We start from the raw sequence: 21134 nt of genomic DNA on the forward strand, positions 1-21134 counted from the left end.
TGACAGGAACGTGAGAGATGGCATCGGTATAGGGAGGGATTCATTCAGCAGTGGATAGATCAGCACTATTGATAATTACGCTTATTACTTATTTAACGTCGGCCCTATCCATCATGATTGCAAGTTATGCATTGTGTTATCTACTACGAGGTAGTTACCATTCATCATAAATACAAATATTGTAAAATCGCATTTGAATGTACACCATGAGGCATTGCTGAATATGTTCACAACAAATCAAACTCATGTGCCGCTTTGCTGCACGTATGTTGGCGTGAGTAGGTGTTGTGCTAATGGTCGTAAACCTTGGTCGGCAATAGCTGTGCATGTTCTACCTTTCCTTGCTGCACTGTGACCACATCTGGCAGGCCTCCCACCACCCTTGCACGATCTGTGATGGGCAGAAGTGCCACGGTTAATTATAGCACGTCACTTGTTTCACGACCTCGCAATTCAAAATGCTTGTCCTTTTAAAGTGGTAGAAAGAATGTACGGCAAATGCTTACTCTTTTCTGCAATGGCTGCTTGCCTGTAAAAGTAACAACATAATTAGTAAAAAAAACATTGTTTTCACAAAAGTGATTTCTAAATTTCGAAAGCCACCACATTCTATCCAATATTGAAATCATGGTAAAATAAGTAGAAAGAGTAATAGTTATTGTAAAACATGTTACCCTAAGCATAGTCACTTACTTCAGTCTCTGGAATTCGGCATATGCATCATCAAATGCTGAAAAATAGAACATTTGACTGTTAACATCATGTACAAATGCAACACTCTACTTTCAATTCAATATAGCAGTCACCTCTGTTGTGAGGTTTTTGCATACAAGTGGTTCAACGTACTCCTCGCCTGCCCAATGTTACATCAGTACGGAACGTGTTTGTCATATCCACGTCATGTGTTTTCCAACAACCGGGTGCCCCGTGAATTATTCTGGTCCAGGAGCATTCCCTCTCTAAACACAGTCGAGCTCCACGTGGCAATGGCAGCGGCATTCGTGTTGTTGTGTTTAGTTCTGTCGCCCTTCCTCCGCACCTCCAATTAGCAATGGTCGGCTACATGCGGTGTGAAAGAAGTTCAACATACGTACATATGGCACGAGTTACCACCGTGTTTGCCGCAATGCCTCCACGCTTTCTTCTGCCACGAGTTTCTCATCGTTTACGGAAAGCGTTGAACCGCTTTCCGATGCCACTGCCCCCGCGCGCCCAGCATTCGTCACCTTGGCCGGACAGGTCGAGCGCCCTCCTGTGCGTTTCCTGGCCATCGAAGAGCTCCACCGTGTACTTCCCCTTGTCCTTCTCGGCCGGCTCGTTGATGTGTAGCCACAGCTGATCGATCATCACGCCGCTGCGCACGCGGTCTGTGGAGGCCAACTTGGCGTCCCTGTGGGTGGGCAGAGGCATCGTGCGGCCGTGAGTGCAGGGCAGAGCGGGCGCTCTTTTGCCGGATCCAGAGGTTTGCGCGTGTGGGTAATGTGTGTATGTTGAACTTCTTTTGCGCCATACGTAGCCGATCGTGCTCATCGGAGGTGCGGGAAAAATGGTCTATCCGGAGGTATCTGCCATTCGTATGAACACTTTTCAAATAATGTTGAAAACGCTGCTGCATAATCTCTGTCCATCTCTCTGTCTGTGTACCGTCTGCCTGTCTGTAGCAGAGGTGGGGGGAGTCACGATACACCTCGTGAAAATGAGCCAATATAGATGACATTTGGAGGTAAATTTTGCTGTTAGGGGTGTAACCCTCTCGAAAATTGGACAGATTAATCGAACAGTTATCCAGAATTTAGCAAATAAAAAACTGCGATAATAGAAAAGCCTTTTTTAGCCAAGGTCAATGATGTCACGCGCCACTTGCACACATCTCGCCTCCTCTCTCGGCGATGTTCCGTGTGGTGCCACGGGACGACCTCTTTGCGACATCTCTGTGGGACGTCACACGTTGTGCCGATTGATGTCGCCTCTTCACGCGGCTCAAAAAGGGACCTCGCCAATTCAACAACTTTCTTAGAAGACCAAACGTACGCTGGAAAGCGTTGCAGGACCCACGAGCGTGCATGCTATCTCTCCCTCGTTATTCTCTCTAAAGTAGTCCTCACTCTTACAACGTAAATGTGTTATGCACTGCCGCTATGCAGCCCGTGTTCTAATCAGCTGTGCATGGTTAACTGTGCGATGTTTGTTAGAATGTGGCCAACCCCAAAGCAGCCACAGTACATACCACTCTACCCTGCAGCACACATGCTAATCTATATCAGCAGATCTGCCACAAAATGTAAGTATATATACTAAGAGAGTGTGTGTGAGTGTTACTGTATAGGTTATACATATACACGTTTGATTGATTGATGATCCAACACTCACTGATTAACTCCACACACTTACGCAGTCAGTTGACTGATCACTCTTCCGTCACTGCTACTGCCACGGTTACTGTTCCCATGAACTTAACTCCTTGAATCCTCCTCCTGCCGTGTTGAAGACTTCATCTACTGAACTATGATGTTTAATCCACTCTGTCGGTGTTCAACCTCCACACTGCAGCTCACTTCACTTTTGGCTTCTTTCATTGCAACCCTCCACTGTGAACTGTCCTCCCGTTGTCTATTTTATAACCTTATGATAGCCGTCTTAAATTTTAAGGAACGTACGAACTCATCGATTATGCCTGCAAGAGTGCCGTTTGTTGCTGACCACTTGTTGTTTTGGTTTCTATGGCCAGTGCCCAGCAACTGTGGTGAGTGCACAAAGCAATTGAATGATGTACTAAGCACCTTGTATATTATTTTTTAATTTTATTATGTTTTATTTTTTTTATTTTATTACTTCCCTTCTACGTGACTTTACCGAAAGAACCAAGAAGATAGTAATACTCACTTGTGACACCACGACACCTTGAGGTCCTCGGGGTAATACTTAACAAAGGTATAGATTTTGATTCCTTCAGCAGTGCTTTGCAGTTTAAGTTCGGATGCAGATTCAGCTAAAGTAAAACACACAAACATCCGCGATTAGATTTAATTTCACCAATGCTGAAAACGACGACGTCTCAACACGCAATGTCTCACAATAGCTCTGATAGCGCCACCTCTGACGGCCAACTTACCGGCGATTTTGCAGATCGCGTTAATTATCTGGTCATAAACTGTGAAACAAAAGAAAAGAGCAAATGTCAGCATCGTCCCGGGTCACGGACTAATTTGTACAAATTGGCAAAGTGGTGGTCCTGAGCCTACGTGGCCCTACCTGAGTCCGTGAGAATGAGCGTGGTTTTATCTTTGCCACGGTCGTCCCAGATGACCACCTTGTAGACGCCGGCATCCTTCTTAGCCATCTGCGCAACACGTGACGGAGCAGGCACAGCGAGTGATATATAGCAATGCGTATGTTAGCCAGCAGAGCTGCTGCTGATGGCCCACGATTCAAGCAAACCATCACTCTACCGATTATGGGTGGCATTACTTCAAGATTTACCTTCGTAAGCCCTGGAAGCACTGACATCGGTTTACCGAGACATATTTCCTCTGGTGGCCACCTGGCTGTGCAGAGATGCCCCCTTCCGTGCACGGTTTATCACCCCCCTCCCACAGTGACAAGAGAAGGCAGGATTTCACCACGCCATCCATATTAGAGTTGGGATATCTGGTTATTAAGATGTCCCGACTGATTATCAGTTCGATTACTCGATTAATCAGACAACGTGAATACAGTTTGGGGGGGAAGTCTCACGCCTCTTCCCACGCGTGCCGCTGGACGGGAGGTGACGTGCAGCGCTTGGTGATGTAATCGGCATGTCCAGCCACGTCACACTGGGCGTTGCTTGTAGGGGGTTTCCTGCCTTCAGGGGGTAGGCTGTGGGGGCAGCTGCGGTTTGTAAAGGTGCCTGAGCAAGCAACCACCACGAAGTAGCTGATTACAAAAGTTTGTTGATTATAAACGAGATCGACGAATCGCCCCAGCTCTAGCTAGCAGTGGACTGCATGGCGGTGCTGTGCACTCGAATGCGGCCTTTGTAAGGCTTAGCAGTGCAGTTTAGCCTGGGCACATTACAATTATTCAACTATTTTTCTTTTTCACCAGGTAAGGCCCATTGAGCTTAGTAGCTCTTTTTCAGAAGCGACCTGGCCACACATTATAGCCCAACGAAGTAGTTATCATGTGGAAATGTATCGCAGCCAAATACTCTAAACGCATGCTTCTAAGTATGGAGAGAAAAACGGGTGGAACTCGAGAAAAATCCACGCAACCACAGTGAGAACGTGCAAACTCCAAATATACAGCAGGCGTCAGGGTTAGGATAGATCCCCACGACCTCCTGTATACCAAGCGAGGTAGTTAACATCTCGCCACCGTGGCACCCGACTGAAAGTACAATAGTGTACACAGCATCTCCATGTGACCGCGTCTCAACACTCTGCACAAACACGGTAAAAAAACAACTTCCGACAAATGTTCTCGCGGTTGTGATGCACAGTTCTCCGATGAGTTGTTTGGCACAAAGTCTGATGTCGTTTGGCTTGACGCCCTTCTGCACGCGAAGCCGAAGGTCGGCCATCGTGCCGAGCAACGTGCAGGGCAACCAAAAAAACACATCAGAGAGCAAAACAACCCCTCTTAGTCTGCGTGGGATGAGGAAGGAGATGCAAGGCAAGGCCGAGTGAACAGCTGTTTTCAAAGGCAGGTCCGTTTACCTGCGTGATTTGAAGCTTGCACACCCCACTCTGCGCCTCAAAGTCCGTCTCTTCCTGCAGCTCACGTTCGTCTTTGTACCACACGATGTTGGTCTCCTTCTTGACATTTGCAACCTAATGGATAGATCAGCGGCTTCAGCTGAAACTGTGGCGACAACGAACACCGCTGTGTTTGTTGACAGTGTATGTTTCTCTATTCTCTGAAAATAAAATAAAAACCGTACTGTAAATACTCGCCTTGCAAATGAGGTTGACGTTACAGTCCTCCGTAACTTCCCAGGCCAAAAAGTCCACAAAGTGAGGCCCTTTAAAAGAAAGTAAAACAAAGCCCTCGTCACGAACTTGTAAAATGTCACACCAACGTCAAAGCACACCAATATCACAAAAGGCAACGGAAATTGCACTTCGTAACTGGCAAATAGAGAATGTCGTGGATAAAGTAATCGCACGTGTTTATCTCAAGGCTTGCTAATGCCTGTGCAATTGTACTTACTCTGTTGGGGCGTTGCAGGGAGCTCTTACCTTGCTTTCGGAGATACTCCCTTCTTGCGAACTCTGACTGCTTCAGCAGGTCTTTGAAATCTGAAGGGGTGAGGGGTGGTTTTTGGTTAGGAGTAATTTATTTATCATCATTATATTGTTTTATTGCTTTGTGTCATTTTAATTCATCCAATTTATCAAATCACTACGGGGTGAATACACACCCTCGGTGATGACATCACAAAAGTGACATCACAGCTGGCATTGGAATAATGGCCACCAGCCAGGAAGTGCTTGGAAGCTGTTTGGTAAAGGTGCAGGCCTGCAATCACTTGGTCAAGCCACTGCTGGCAGAAGGGCTTCCACGAGGGGAAGCTCAAGAGAGCCCCCAAGAGATATGAATTGGCCTACTCTGGCCAGACTGTTTAGAAGAGGTGGGAGTGACCCACACTTTACCCCACCACATGTGACCTGCCACTAGACGACTGCGGTGCGACCCATTTAGCCTGCTGGGTGGACACGGGCGGTGTTTTTTTTCTAGGAAAGTGCACCCTTAAGTCAACCGCCACGCCAGGAGATCGAGCCGGCGACCCTCTGGCTTGCAAGTGTCCAACGCGCCCGCTGACCACGACGCCCGTGGCACCTTCCCTGTAACTGTGGGTCTCACCGTCGCCGATGACAACCAGGCTTGACTGGTTCTTGGCCTTGCCGTCTTGCAGCAGCACGGTGTACGTCCCCTCGTCCGCCGCCGAGAAGTCTTCCATGATCATTTCCACGATTCCCGTCCCCTTGTCGCAGTTGATCTTGTACTTCTGCAAAACCGACGCGCAGGCAACCGGCGCCACGGTCGCCATCGACTCTCGTGAAAAGGTGAAAATGTCCAGGTGCAGCCCTGCAATTGCTCAAGCAAGCCACTGGCGGTGGAAGGGACACCACGAGAGGGATTTCTAGAGAATTCCTGTAGAGGGCACTTGGCTTACCCTCCCACGTTGGCCATAAATCTTTGTAGAGGTGGGAGTACCCACACTTTACCCGACCACTTGCACTGAACCTGCCGATTGGCTAACAGTGCTGCCCCCATTTGTAGTGCTGTGTGGACAAAGGCGGGATAATGTAAGAAACTTGAAGCATTGTTTCAACTGCCGTACCCCACATTATAGAGCCGGCGACCTCTGGGCCTGCAAGTCTAGTGTGCTAACCATCACACGGTGGCAGCATCGCGAGAGATTTATGCAACAAAATAATAAAGTGCTGACTTCATGCACGGCTTTTGCTGAGCTTGTCTGGTTCACTTTGCAACTTAAAGAGCAGTCCCAAGTGCCGGCACTCGTAGCCAAGGGACTGGGCAATCCACCAGACTTTAGAGCGACTCACCCCTCCGGCAGCGACTTCCTTCTCGTTGACGACGAAGTGCGCCTGTCCCGCAGGGCTGAGCTTCTCAGCCTGGAGCCAGAAGCGCACCTGGCCCTGCTCCAGAACCTCCGTTTGCAGCGTCGTCAGCAGCGGCACAACTGCGAGCGGGAACGTGGCAGAGTCGGGAATAATTAAACGGTGCCTGCATGGTTTGCTCTCTGGCCCATGCCGCCCAACAGCTATTACCCCAATGCCACTTGCACACATCCAAGCCGTGCCAGCAACACGGAGACCAGGACGTTACAGGTGGTCATCCTCTGGCATGTTCAGGGTCAAGCCGGGAAACAAGTCGTGCTACGCTGGCCTCACGAGACATCTGAATCAGCTTCGTGGCCATGCCGTGGCCTCATGCTGGACAGTGCTGGTCTGTGAAAGGGGGAGCTGGGTTGCCCAGGACCGGTTGAGATATGACGTTTGCAATGTGTTTGACGTCATCATACCTTCAATAAAGTCAGCGTCACAGCATCATCTTAGCACGCGTCTGGACGTCACTAATTGCACGTGACGCAAGCGGCACGGCTCGGATTGTGCAGCGCAAAAGCAACCCGGCACTGGCACGGGACGGCCCCAGCACAGCTCGGGTGTGCAAGTGGAAAAGAATGTCAAGTAGGGGCGTGCGGTGAGGTGATCACAAGCATCCGTCGAGCGAGCCTCACTAAACCTGGCTGCCCCAGATCCTCACCACACCTGGCCGCTCCACATCCTCACCGCACCTGGCTGCCCCAGATCAATCGATAACATGTATTTACCCAAGAAAGCCTCACTGAGTCTCAAGACTATTTTTTCAGAAGGGTTTGACCATAATTCACCATGCTGGTCAATGCAGGTTGGTGAAGGGGGTGGTTGGGTGCCCAGGGCCAGTTCAGATATGACTTGCCACTGATGTTAACCCTGGCTGGGAATCGAACTCAGGTCCCCCACTGCTCCCACCATTCCACCTTACAGTTGAGATTTATTGGTTTAAAAAAGTAGGTTATATTTTTTACTAAGTTACAATTGAAACATTGTTAGGCTATGAAAGAAAAATACTTGGCTTTCATCCAAGCCTTTAATAAAATAGCGCAGTATCTTGTTTCACGACGTTTTTCCAGTCCGTCACGAAATAGTTTAAATGTGTCTCTAATGTAAACCATCTTCGGTGCTGTATGTGCCAGCAACAGCACTTCAGAGCGCATTAAGCAGATGTTTCTTCTCGTGCAGAATATGCTTTTACAGGAGCCTCGCTCTGATGTCCTCTTACCTGGATTCTTGTGGTCATAGCTGAGCTCAAGCAGCCTCTTCAGCTCTGTGGAACGAGAAAGAAGTTTCGTATTTCTTGTCAAAGTTCAGCCAAATCTAGTTGAGCTGTACTGTACCTGCACGTACAGCGCAAATTTGTGTATCTGACCATCGTGTACCAGCTCTGACCAATTAACCGCCCAGTACAGCCTTCTATTTTTAATCTCTCTTACATTCACTTGCTTCCAAAGCACAGTCAAGCATTTATTCACGTTCAAAAGCGTTTTCTTTTTTCCCACTCTCATACACGTTCAAAAATCCGCCTATACCTCGGTCCCCAGCGAGTCGGATACGTGGCGCTGAACTGCATCGCCGTGCCATGTTTACCGTCCTCATCCAGCGTGTAGCTTGAAGACACCCCATCGGTGTCCGTGACGAGACAGGAATACACTCCCAGGTCTTCCAGGTCAGGAGATTTAAACATGAGCTTCGTTCTGTGAAGTACAAGGAAAAAAGCAAGTTATTGAGCCATATCTTCACAGCCGTGCTGCTGTGCCGCGTGTTGTTCCGTCCGACCTCCGACGTTCCGCTCCACGCTCTCGAAGCTGCTTCTAGAAGCTTCAAGAGGCTGCCAGGCATCGCTCGGGGCACAACCCGACGGACACACACGTCGGAGAGCGGTCACATTTATCCACGCTTGAGCGAGTTGTAGATTCGCCTGCAGTTGCGTCCGTTTTGCGAGGTATTCACTTGTTTCCTTTGGTCTCCACGGCGACCCTCGTCTTATCCCCATCGCCAATGTCTTCGTAATTCTTGGACCAGATGAACTCGGACGTCGGGCTCAGCTTGTCGCACTCGAACTCCAGGTAGACGACGCCGTCGTCGTCCACGTTCACCACCACTTCCTTCGTGCCTGCGGGAGAAAGCGCACGTCGGTTCAGATGACGCGATGGCGGGAATTAGCGTGCGTCGGTGCGACAGGCCGCTCAGCCGGATGATGTTTCACACTGTGCGCTTGTCTCTTTAATGACGCCACTTGACATCAGCCACATGTCACATTTTTGTACCCTGCAGAAATGTATATATTTTTTTACAGATTTGCGTTTTATGAGTGGTCCCCGTTACTGAAAATAAGGGGTCACACTTTGCAGCTGCTTTCGCGACAGCTACAGAATGTATAGAAATTATTGTTTTTTTATTCGGGGAAAAAGTGGAAAACACAGCAGGCTGCGCATCTCTAGGGCAATTGTTGAAGGCAGAGCGGGATTAAACATATAAATAATTAATATGCGAGGAAAAGCAGGATGAAGTGATTTTGTAAATGCAAGTTTGATAATGTAATGCAGATTGTTCCGCTTTGCGATGTATAACATTATTTATTTAATTATTGAGGGCTAAGATGCAATCTTGGGGTATTTCCATACCTGGCGCACCACGTACAGTAATCCTCTTGGCATGGCTGTGGCCGTGAGTAACATACCACTTCGTGGTCTACCAGCAACCCGGAAAATATTCACATTCCCACCACATCCAGTAGACCTCTTACAATGGCTGCGGCTACCCGTCACGCACCTTCCACTCCGGTCTAGCGGCGCCCCAGAAACAAATTGAGTGAGACCCTGCGTATTACTGGCGAAACGTCGGACTGAAATTGTAAATGTTGTGGAATTACTCTCCAACACACCGGTGGGCTGAAGTCGTAGCTAAATGGCACGTATTGTTTACAAGACAAACCCTATTAAGTGGCTGTGTCGGGTAGCGGTGGTGGGTTAACGACACACTTATATTTACGCGATCTAACCCCAAAAAAACTTTATTATGAATAATATTGGTCGTGAAAGTCTGAAACTACTACTACTACGTGTTAAACTATGATGAATAATATTGGTCGTAGAAACCTGCTACTACTACTGATACTACTACGTGTTAAACTATTATTAATGTGTTAAACTATTATGAATAATATTGGTCGTGAAAGTCTGATACTATGACTACGTGTTAAACTATGATGAATAATATTGATCGTGGAAGCCTGCTACTACTAAGCGTTAAACTATTACCGGGACGCGTCTCTGCCAAAACGGCGTCCGTGACCTCGGAGCATCGGCCCACTCCGGTGATGTTCTCGGCCCTGACCCTGAACACGTACGTCGTCCCTTCCACCAGGCCGGTCACCTGCGGGACGCGGGGCGACAGCGAGAGTTCAATCCGCACGCTCGCGCAACGCCGGCGACGCAGCCCCGCTGCGGACGATGTTGGGTCTCCCGGTAGTCCACGGCTCCTGATTGCGGTCATTTGTTGGCGAGGTTACAGATGGACAGTGATCCGCCATTTTTGACAATGCTTTAATTAATCACTGGTACGTATAATACTGACAACCTACTATTTAACATGCGTTCAACTAAATTGAATGACTGTACACTACCCGAATGGTATGAAATCGACGCAACTAGTGGCGACTGACTCACTACTGGGCACAGTGCTGCTCGTGCCTGACTGTGTATATAAAGTTTCCGTTCCGTTGTGGGGGTAATCAGCATTGACTTCACTTTGCCAAAGGGAGAAGAACTCAAAATTGCCACGACTTTTGACCAAAAATGTTGCGTAACACTGAACTTGCATTTCCAGTATCTGACAAGAAGTCAGGTCCTGCTGCAATGCACGTACAGTCTTTGTCAATTCGCTGTTGGGTGAAGTCACCCCCAGGCTGTATGGGTCGTGGGGGTCATTTGACCATACTTCCCCTCGCTGGTCAGTGCAGTGACCTCCACGCTCGGCCCTGATAGCCTCCCGCCATCTGCCCTCAGGTCTTCCCCTCGGCCGCCGGACTCACGGAGACTCTACTTGACCCGATGCGTCCGTTCCGCACCCCGCTACGTGTCCCCGGCGACGCACGCCGGCCCCACCTTGATGAACTTGTTGCCGGTGGCTTTCTCGTTGACGCCCTTCCACTGCAGGCTGTCGTTGGCGACGCCGGCCACGCACAGGTCGGCGTAGTAGCCGGTGACGACGGTGCGCCCGGTGTAGACGGGCTCGTCCCACAGCAGCACCAGCGAGTCCTTGCGCACCTCCGTGACCCGCAGGTCGTGCGGCGGCCCTGCAGCAGAGGAGAGGGAAACGTAAAGGCGCAGCCCTGCAATTTCTTGCTCGGGTTCTGAACTGCTGCCGGAAGGGCCTTCCCTAGAGGGGGGTCGAGAGAACCCCTGTGGGGATGGGAGCGCCCGCACTTTACCCACCACACGCGGCTTGCCGATCAACTTCGTGTCCTGCCAGGGACCGGTCCACGGGTTGTGGGAAAGGCTGTGCGCACGCGTCTGGGGTGACGTCGCCAACGGCTCGGCAATGACGGTGATCGTTCACCAAGGGCCATTGCTCGAAATGTCACCTGTGGTGTTTTTATTTTTAAGACCGGTGTTTCACATATTTAAGAAAATGGAATCATGTACGACATTTAAATTCAACGCGTTATACAACGCGTAGCGATATTCCCGCACAGCTGGACTTCACATCACAGAGAGTTTGGAGCACGTGCGTGGTGAAGGAGTGGACACACCATCTTAAAGTACAGTGCGGTGATTTCACTTCCTGTGTAATAAAGAAAATGTTTGCGAAAGAATAAAAAGGTTTGGAAAGATTCCCATTGAGACATTTCTCGGATTTCTTAATCCAAGTTTGCGTGGATTAGTACCCATGCTTTGGTGTCATCTCAGAAAAGCTCAAACGTTGGCGTTAACACATTTATATAAATTGCTCATAACTTCTACGTCACGGTGCATATCAGAGCGAGAGCGTACGCTTGACTCACGCGGTGTTAGGGGAAAGTTACAAATGGAGGCCCGGCGTCTCTATCGCATGGTGGCTTGCTGCTGTGGTGCCTTCTGAATCCGTTTATCAGTGCGGCTGCAGAGCCAGATTGGGGACTTTTTTTTTATTTCTTTCTCTTGAATGTGGCCACGCAAGCGTTTTTGTACAATATCTCAAACGGTAAATTGAAACGTATTATGTACGTAGCACTGTATTGTGAAGAGTAATAATCGTGTAAACGCCTGTACCATTAGTTACCATATCCTAGGTATTATCACATGCAGCCACCAACTTTCCCTTAAGTTAAAGGAAATATATTGCATCGGAGAACGCGGTGGCTGTGTTGCCCGGTCTCACGCGGCAAGCCGCAGTGGCCGAACGGGAACACGTGTGCCACTTGTCACAGGGGTTCACGGTTAGAACAATCCAGTGGGCCACCCTGGTTATCGCTGCTGGTGCACAAAATGTGCGGGGCGTCTGCTTCACAGCGGATGCCAGAAAAGAGTAGGCCATTGCGTGCCAGCGTTACAGTGGTACCAAATCCGCCACATTTGGAAATTACCTAGAAATTACTAATTTGGGGTACGTAGTCACATCGCCCACCTACTGTGAAACCACTGCAGTCTACGTCTGTGAAACACATCTTCCTTCCTCGGTGATTGCCTCGCACTATATGAACGACAGCGCGGGTACCAAATGCACTGAACTTTTATTGTTATTATAACCACTAAAACTTAGAGGCCATGGACAAAAAAAACCAAAATTAAACTTAAACGAACCTGGCACTGCCAATGTCCATTCCTCGCACTTGATGCTTTCGCTGGAGTCGGAAGCTGGCCCCACGCCAGCCTTGTTGCCAGCTCGCACTCGGAACTTGTACACGAGGTTTTCCTTCAGCTCGGTGACCTGTAGCAGCGAGCAATGGGCAGCGATGGGCAGCGATGGTTAGCGATGGGCAGCGTGAGCCACGGGCACACGGCCCGCGTGGGCTCTGTGCGCCGTTGTAGATACTCGGCGGTCTCCGTGCGTACGCGCTACAAGGTGATCCTACTCGGCGTGCCCCGTGCAACGTAAGGTCCCACGATATTCGCTTGGTGCGTTAATTATATTTTCTTTCACGTTTGATTTCGTGACAAAATATTTACGAAATAACCACCAATTAAAGTTTCTAAATAAAATGCTATTACCCATTAAATTAGTGCCTTTGTCAAACGTTTTGCGGTGTAACTGGCAAATGAAGAAAATTGGGATCTACGGATGATATGCGCCTTACAAGTGTAAATAATTGTTATTACCAGTTTAGCAATCCATTTAATTCTCTAATTCCCACGATGTCATTCAACCACCACCACACTGCAGGTCACCTCACTCCTCTCTCGGCTTCTTCCCTCGCACCGCCCAACTTTATAATTCCCTCCCACTGTCTCTTTCCCCCCAAAGCCCTCATAATAACCTCGGCTCAACTCAACAAAGCGCACGACAATCTTATCTCCCGTCACGACCTTAGACGGTTCCCTCTTGTTGCCGGCCGATTGACATTTCCGTTGCCTTTGAAGGCCCCCGTGCTCAGCCGATGGTGCGACTGCGCGCCCCGCGTGGCCGCTCGCTCACCCTGTACATGCGCTCGCCGACGGCGCGGACGTTGGCCTCGTGCCAGGTCCCGGACCCGTCCTCGTGCACGTGGTAGTAGTCCACGTAGTAGCCCGTGATGGGCGTCTCGCCCGAGAACTTGGGCGCCTTCCACTCGAGCACGATGGAGTCCTTCACGCTCTCCAGGATGGCGAGCGCGTAGGGAGCCGACGGGTGGCCTGCGGGGAGGCCCGGGGCCGGTACGGTCACGGCCGTGTCCGCCGGCTCGACGCGAGGGACAGCGTTTGTCCAGGCAGGCCGCCCGGTGCGGTGGGCGGACGTCGGATCGGGCGCGATTGGCAATTGCGCGATCAGCCACGCAACCAGCAAACCAAACAATTCTGCGCCCTGCTCGCCTAGCCATTTTCCTAAAACGTATTTTGCAAAGATTTTTATACTTCACAATGGTATTTCTTTATTAAATTGAGGTTTTGTGCCGGTTAGGTGTCTGGCCGCTTAATTATAGTGGAATTAGGTATAATATTCACACACTTGGCGAGCTTTCAGAATTGAATAAATATCTCACACGCCCCCACTGAGCGCGATGCGATGGGCGCAGGCGCTAGCCGGCTCCTTGTGACGAGCGATGGCCCCAGTGGGTGGACAGATAAGCCCCTGGATATTGTAACGCATTACACAGTTGACTTGCCACGAGACTCAAACACCCATAACCCAACCGGATAGAATTCAAGCTGGGATTAGGAGTCTTAATACTGCGATGTACACGTAAGTGCAAGCATAAGGCACTTAAATAATTAATTTCAGCTGAGTCACTCATTAATAATGGACAGCGGCACATGTTTTTGTCCGGGTCATTAAGCATATTACAGTCAAGGGATTGCAACATCTGAGTGTCACTGGCCATCAAAGAGGGCCTCTAGAAACGCCAGTGCTTTGGCAGCAGCGAGCAGGCAGCGTGTGGGCGAGCGGCAGTGCCGCGGTTCGCGCGCTGCGCTACGAACCCGGCGACCCGAGTTTGATAGGCAACTTGAACCTATTCTCCAAGTTTGCGCTCGAATGACTGTGTGGATATCAGTCGTCACTGTTGCGGGCTGTGGCAAACCCAGTGGGGTTTCCTACCAATAGTACTCAAGGCGACGTTACATTCTCCCTCTTCCTCTGCTTTCACTGCCGATGAAACAGACATTATGGAGCGCTTCTTGTGCAGCACATCCGACGTGGCGATCAACTTTTACTCTTCATGAAGAATCTAAAAATGGCCATTCAAACATTTCGGTGGGGTAGAGGGGTGGGAGGTGGGGGTAATATTCCCCTTTGCCCCCCCCCCCCAGAAAATAGGATCCAGTGATAGCCCCCCCCCCTCCGCTAATGTCGGCGTGGGGTGCAGGGGAGCGTCGCGGTACGTACTGATGGTGGCACGGACCATGATGGGCTCGGACTCGGGCGATGGTGCGCTCACGTCGGCGGCGTTCACGGCCTTGACGCGCAGCGTGTACGTCTCCCCCTCCACTAGCCCGTGCACCGTGAACCTGGGGGGGTGGGAGTGGGGGAAAGTGGTTGGAGAGGGGGGGCACGAATGAAACTAAAGTACAAGCAGTGAAGGTGGAAATTATCCTCTGTGAGCACATTTGTTGTCTGCCTTTTGTAGCAAGACACAACTAAATAATGGGCTCGTCTTCTCCCCTGGAGCAGAATCGGACAACTGAATGTATTGCGTGTAGACACAGATGCCCACAGCTCGGCCATTATCAAGCGTCCTTGATAATGTTGCAGAGGATGACTTATGACCGTTGCATCTCCAGCCAAATAATTTTGGAAGAATTACTGCAAATAGTGTTCCAGGTTTATCCAATAAGAGGAGCACGTGGATAAGAGAACATATGCAGTGAAGTTGGGCAGAACACGGTCTCGGCATGAGGATATGTTGGCCACTGGTCAAGAATCACAACAGTGGCAGCCAAAAGAGGAAAAACACCCGAGGTCACGTCCACCGTGGAGATGGATCGGTTGATCCGTTCATGTGCGGAGGCGACATGGATTGTTGCAGTGCAGGACCGTGAGAGATTGTGACGGCTTGGGGCAGACTCCATCCACCAGTGGATGCTGCTGCTGATGATGATGGCGTTGGAAAAGCAGCAGCAGCAGCAAAGGGAATAACAAGTGACGAGGCCCACGCCTGTGTGTCTGCGTGCGTGTGTGTGCGCGTGAATGCGCGTGAGTGTGCGCTCGTACCTGGTGCCTGTGACGGGTTTGTTGTTGCAGGGCACCCACGTGTCTGTGCCCTGCAGCTTGGAGTCGATGTAGTACCCCACGACGTCCGCAGTCGGCGACTCCTTCCACGACACGACCACCGAGCTCCGGGTGTTCCGACTGCAGACCACGTCGCTGGGCGGCGACGGGATTTCTGTCGGGACAATTCCACGTGGCCGGTTCACTCCGATTTCACGTACGGGGTATTCGTCTTCCCGCCTGCCACCCCCCCGTCACCTCGGGAGTGACAATGTGGAAGTGGCCCCGATCTATGGAGGGAGACGGCCTGGCCAGGTGGGATCGCAAGCATTCAACAATTCTTCTTCACTCAACATCTTTAATTCCATGGTTAGGACTAATTGTCACGAAGGATAAGGATGTGCTTTCATAGGGCGCTTCGATGCCGCATTACATCAATCTCACGTCATCCACTGCAATGCCCTGCTGCATTTTAACCAAAGGGATCCCCCAGCGGCAGCTGTCCGTGTGCATCGCAAGGTGTACGCAGCACAGGGCTGCGAGCGGCAGCAGCAGCAGCAACCATTGCACCCCTCCTGCTGCTGCTGCTGTGTGATCCCAGTTGCGCGGTTTGTACCGAGCTTGTCCCCCACGGTGATGTGGTGCGTGGTCTCCGAGGGCTCGCTGATGCCGCTGGAGTTGCACGTGCGCACGCGGAAGGCGTACGCCTGGCCCACGACCACGTCGAAGAGCGCGAAGCGCGGGGACTTGAGGGGCAGCTCGTCGTTGATGCGGTGCCAGTTGTCCTCCCCGCCCGTCGACTGGTGGCGCACAGAACGCACGCGCACAGAACGCACGCGCCCTCCCGTTAGACAACCGCCAGCACGCGTGCGGCAAACATTCGCGGTACGACGCCGCGTGTCCGACTCACTGGGGACTGAACCGAGGGTACAGACGGATTTGTGAGAAGGGTCAGATGCGGCTGTCGCCTGATGAAGCTAGTTGTAATTCCTGGCGAAACGTCGTACTCCAATTGTAAATGTTGTGGCTTGGCTCTCCAACACACCGGTGTGCTGTACTAGTGTCGAATTGGCCACGTTCTGTTTACATGACAAGCCTTATTAAGTGGCTGTGTCGGGTGGTGGCGGGTTTATATTTACGTGATCTAACCCAAACAAAAACTATATTATGGATGATATTGGTCGAGAAAAAGCTGACGTGTTAAAGCTTGAGTCTGCTGATGAGACCTAGAAGGTCAAAACCGGTTGATAATGTTCATGCTTAAACAAAATGCTGCTGGGTAATATTGTTCTGGAAAGCCGATAGTCCGATGGACTAAAGCAGTTATTTAAATGTGAAAACAAATAATGGAGCCCTGCTCATGTTTACTTAATACAACACAACAACACACGTGGCACGACTCTCGTGGCTTTGTTGTTGTTCCACCTTTAATTGATTTAAGAACTCCACCCCGGCGCCTTGGCTCGGGTTTAAGACAGGCTGCCAGACGGTGTGTTTGTCGTACGTGGCGATTCCGTGGCAGATTGGGCGAGGAGCCAGCAAAATTATTCATGGTATTATAGGGCATCAAAAAATCCCGGTGGGAAGCAAAAGAAATAACTCCAGTGTGATTAATGTCCACACATATGTTTGAGCATATGGGGTGGACAACCAACGTTCGCCAACAAAGGTCGTAAATAGCGACATTTATGCAAGCTATTTATTCCGAGGAGGTCACGTATTTGCCAGGTTCGTCTTAAATTAGAGCACACCATGTGTTCCGGTCCCGTCGTGTCTAACCCCCTGCTCATGCCCGTCCATGTGTCTGCGACTTTTCGAGGTTTTTTTTTTTTGAGAGTGGCGGTGCAGTGGTTTGCACACCGTGCCACAAAATCGGCAACCTGGGTTTGAAACCCGCCCAAGGTTATTAGTGGCAAATATCTGAGCCGGTCTGGGGCCTCCCCTAGGTTGACTCAGCTTTAAATGAGTACCTAGCACGGGGAGACAAAGGTGGCTGGACACCTCCTTGTGTGTTGTATCGGGTCTTAATAGGTGCTCGCTAACAGCACGTGCGAAAAATAAAAGATCCTACTACAGTGGGATCTTTGTCTTTGTCTAATAGTTGTGTCATTATCGAGCCTTCATGATCCATGCGCTCCACACACAGAGGTGAGAAATCACCCGAGGGGCAAAGTGAGACAGTGGAGAGGTGAAACCGTGAGTAGTTCTGGTGCCAAATGGAACACGATGTGCTGCTCAACTCTTACAGCGGTATATACTTATGCTTCACTTGGCTAGGGCTGATGTTATTTTTGGGGCGAATTTTTAATTAATGGTAATGTTGGCAATGCATCTAACCTAAAGAACAGTTTATTTCGTGAGGCCGCTCCAGTACAGACGCTTGCTTCGTGAATGCAATGGAAAATTCGGTGCGTGAGCAAGGAAAAAACTGGTGGACAGGACGGAAAGTGACTCAAAGGTAAAGGTGCAGCCCTGCAATTACTTGCGTATGCCACTGTTAGGCGCAAAGGGCGTCCACGAAATGGAGCTCAAGGAAGTCCATCTAGAGGGTGTTTGGCCTACTTTTCCAGGCGTATCCAAAGAAGTGGGGTGGCCACGCTTGACCCCACGACACGCACCTGCCGCCCGACGAACTGTGGTGACCCCAAATCCACTGCTGTGTGGACAGAGGTGGGAGGACTTTAACAAACTTGTCCACCGTGAGATTGAATTGAACCTCTGGGTTGCAGGTGCAGTGTGCTGGCCATCAACAGCAGCAACATCCCCTACTCTCATATGGACACTCGTGCAATTAACATAATGGCGGATAGGGCGAGTGAGTGTGCAATGCAGAAGCTGGCAGATGTGGTATAACGACTCAACATGTCCTTAACATGCCGATGATCAATAATAATAATGGAGAGGCGTGCAGGTCGGGGAGGGGGGGGCTGGTTGGGTGGGTGGGGGGTGGAGCAATGCAATCAGCTTGTGTCGCAGCTACTGTGGATTGCTGCATGGTGGGACCATGGGGCATGGTAACGACTTGGCGAGGCCTCCAGTCAGCAGTCGTGGTTGAGGATGAGAGGACTATGATGACGATGATGATGATGATGTCCTTAACACGCGCACGTTGCCTGCACCGACTCCACCGACCAGCTTTTATAAGCCACGGCGGCCTCCGCCCCTGTAATCGGCGTGCTACCTTTTCGATGTAGTACATGATGCCCTCGCTGCCTCGCATGACCGGCGGCTTCCACGACAGCACGATGTAGTTCCTGGTGGCCTCCGTGATGGAGAGCTCCGTCGGGGGTCCCGGGATGCGGCCCTCTGGGAGGTGGTCACACACGCAAAGCGTTCACATCGCCATCACGTCAATGTCATTTACGCGTGGGAGCTGGAACGGTGGAGTCTTTAAATAAATGACCGCGGTTCAAATGTAATGTTGGCCGTGTTCGAGAGGGTTCGTTAGATGTGATGCCCTCGCACTGCCGTCGTGCGTCTCACCATCTGGCTCCTCCTCTGTAACAATAATCTGTCCAGTCCACGGAGCGATGGGTCCTCCTGTTCAAGAGAAAATGTTTACGTGAATGTTATTTTTGGTTTGTTAACGAATACCAGATTAGTGTGCATATGCAGACATACACAACTGCCACATTTTAACGTCTAGGATATTTAACATTGACCGTAACCGAACGGTTGGGAGCTTGTTCTAGACTCATAATAGATTCACGGATAATTGTATTTTATTGAACAAAAAAAAAAATTCTCTGGAAAGATTGTCATATGCAAGGTGAAATAATTTTGGTCTGAAGTCATGAACTCCCTTCTACGTGACTTTACCGAAAGAACCAAGAAGATGAATCCCTGCAGTCACGAAAGCTTTAAATCAAAATTTAATCACTGACGCCTGAACCCCACACTCAACAACAAGCACTCTGACCTATAGGCCACCAGGCCATCTCATGCAGAAATTACTTAACGTTCTGACCAACCCCTACTGGACATATGTGAAAAGAGCTTCATAGCTCATCGGATTCTTCCAGTATAAATACATATTCTGCTTCTGAGAACCAAATCAGCGTGGTGTTTTTTTTGTTGTTGTTTGTGAGAAGTAATTTTGACGAGACCGAGTCTATCAACTCATGAACTCGCAACAGTCGAGAACCCGGTCGAAACCCAGGCGGGCGACACTCGTCGGTGACCCCAGGATGCCTGCGGCGCCGTCTCAGCGGCGCGACCTCTGAGCCGCCCGGCCACCGCGCGCTCCGCCTGACAGAGCCGGGCGCCCCTTTCTACCCCCCGGCAAACACAGACGGCGGCCGTGCCTTTCATGCGCGCACGGTCCAGCGGGTCCAGAGCTGCCGTGGGGATGGAGGCGCGCGACGGCCGGCCGATGCCCGAGGCGTTGACCCCACGCACGCGGAACTGGTAGGAGCGGCCCTCCACCAGCCCCGTCACGGGGTAGCGGGCGAACTTCACCGGCGTGTCGTTGCACTGCAGCCAGAGGTCCGTGCCCACCTCCCGCCTGGGGACAAAGGCAGGGGGGGGGCACAGGGTGTGTGCGAACCTTGCCAGCGACTCCTTCATTATCACCGATACAATTGTTACTGTGAACAATTGTTACGAATTCAGCCGTGGAGTGACAAAAGGGCTGCACGTGTGCAATCGGTGCGCGAAAAACGTGAAGTGAATCGTGCTGTGATTGGTCGAATGCCACGCGGATCGTGGCAGAGGCGAGGAGGGTACTTGTCGATGAAGAAGCCGATGATGGCGCTGCCGCCGTCGGCGCTCGGCTGCTTCCAGGTGATGATGATATAGTCCTTGTTCACCTCCAGGCACTCCACGTCGAGAGGGGAGCCGGGGTAGCCCACCATCTCCCCATCTGTGAGCACCGGTCCGACGGTGAGCATCCGGCCAGCGGAGGACATGCAACCCTGCCTTACTCGAACTTATGGCTTTCAAATAACGTTCATGAATATTTATATGAAGGTGAACAGGGCATCAACGTGACCACCGAATTGACAGTTCTTTCATTTTTGGTGTAGATCATAACCTCAGTGACTTCCGTTTTTTAATCTGCGTTTCAGTCAAAGTCTTGAAAGCAATTAATGTTTGCCTTCTTAATATAGCAAGGAGATTTTGGCAGCCACCCGAAATCCAAACTGTGGTCTTCCAGATCAGGTTGCATTCTTCTTTCAAGCTTTTGTCGCGTGTTTAAACGCCTCAAGACGCCCGCAAGAGTGCGTGGCGCAAAGCTTGAGAGGAGAAATGCTCAATGCGTGGACGACCTCAGAAGACCACACTTGGATTACCCCCTAAATATTGTTTTTGGTCATTTAATTGGCAACTGAGCCACGTGATGTTCACGTGGTTTTTTATGTTCTCGCATTTTTAGATGCGATCTGCAGTAACGATGCCATATGAAATCAGATTATTATTATTATTATTATTCTAAAAATGCTGTGGGTGAGACGCGACGGTGGGTGAGACGCGACGGTGGGTGAGACGCGACGGTGCGTGAGACGCGAGTCTCTCCGCGCACCTCTGACGAAGAAGTAGGCGCTGTGCTCCTGAAACTGGCGTCCGGCCGTGACGCGGACCGTGTAGAGGCCCTCGTCCTCCTTGTTGACGTGGGGCAGCGTCAGCGTCGCCCGGCCCTCGTTGAAAGTCACCTTCAGCCATTTGGAATCCACCAGCGGAACATCTGCCACGCGGATGGGCGCA

General features: G+C 50.6%; 1 protein-coding gene across 1 annotated transcript in view; it reads right to left on the reverse strand.

The window, feature by feature from the left end:
• MYOM1 (myomesin 1) overlaps nt 1–21134 on the reverse strand; it is a 38313-nt gene that overhangs the window by 1181 nt on the left and 15998 nt on the right. Inside the window, exons 10-36 of the mRNA XM_078866544.1 lie at nt 20953–21114; nt 20157–20292; nt 19736–19935; nt 18915–18971; nt 18613–18737; nt 16048–16231; nt 15435–15606; nt 14610–14731; nt 13224–13420; nt 12392–12518; nt 10715–10905; nt 9869–9983; nt 8559–8721; nt 8196–8302; nt 7831–7875; nt 6552–6688; nt 5845–5989; nt 5220–5279; nt 4935–5002; nt 4698–4811; nt 3253–3340; nt 3113–3151; nt 2884–2989; nt 1227–1390; nt 694–730; nt 507–529; nt 336–391 (exon numbers count right to left, since the gene is read on the reverse strand). Of these exons, the coding sequence (XP_078722670.1) occupies nt 336–391; nt 507–529; nt 694–730; nt 1227–1390; nt 2884–2989; nt 3113–3151; nt 3253–3340; nt 4698–4811; nt 4935–5002; nt 5220–5279; nt 5845–5989; nt 6552–6688; nt 7831–7875; nt 8196–8302; nt 8559–8721; nt 9869–9983; nt 10715–10905; nt 12392–12518; nt 13224–13420; nt 14610–14731; nt 15435–15606; nt 16048–16231; nt 18613–18737; nt 18915–18971; nt 19736–19935; nt 20157–20292; nt 20953–21114 (3140 nt within the window). The remainder of the gene's footprint in view (nt 1–335; nt 392–506; nt 530–693; nt 731–1226; nt 1391–2883; nt 2990–3112; nt 3152–3252; nt 3341–4697; nt 4812–4934; nt 5003–5219; nt 5280–5844; nt 5990–6551; nt 6689–7830; nt 7876–8195; nt 8303–8558; nt 8722–9868; nt 9984–10714; nt 10906–12391; nt 12519–13223; nt 13421–14609; nt 14732–15434; nt 15607–16047; nt 16232–18612; nt 18738–18914; nt 18972–19735; nt 19936–20156; nt 20293–20952; nt 21115–21134) is intronic.

The sequence above is a fragment of the Lampetra fluviatilis genome, chromosome 2, assembly GCF_964198595.1.
Source record: "Lampetra fluviatilis chromosome 2, kcLamFluv1.1, whole genome shotgun sequence".
Lineage (NCBI taxonomy): Eukaryota > Metazoa > Chordata > Hyperoartia > Petromyzontiformes > Petromyzontidae > Lampetra > Lampetra fluviatilis.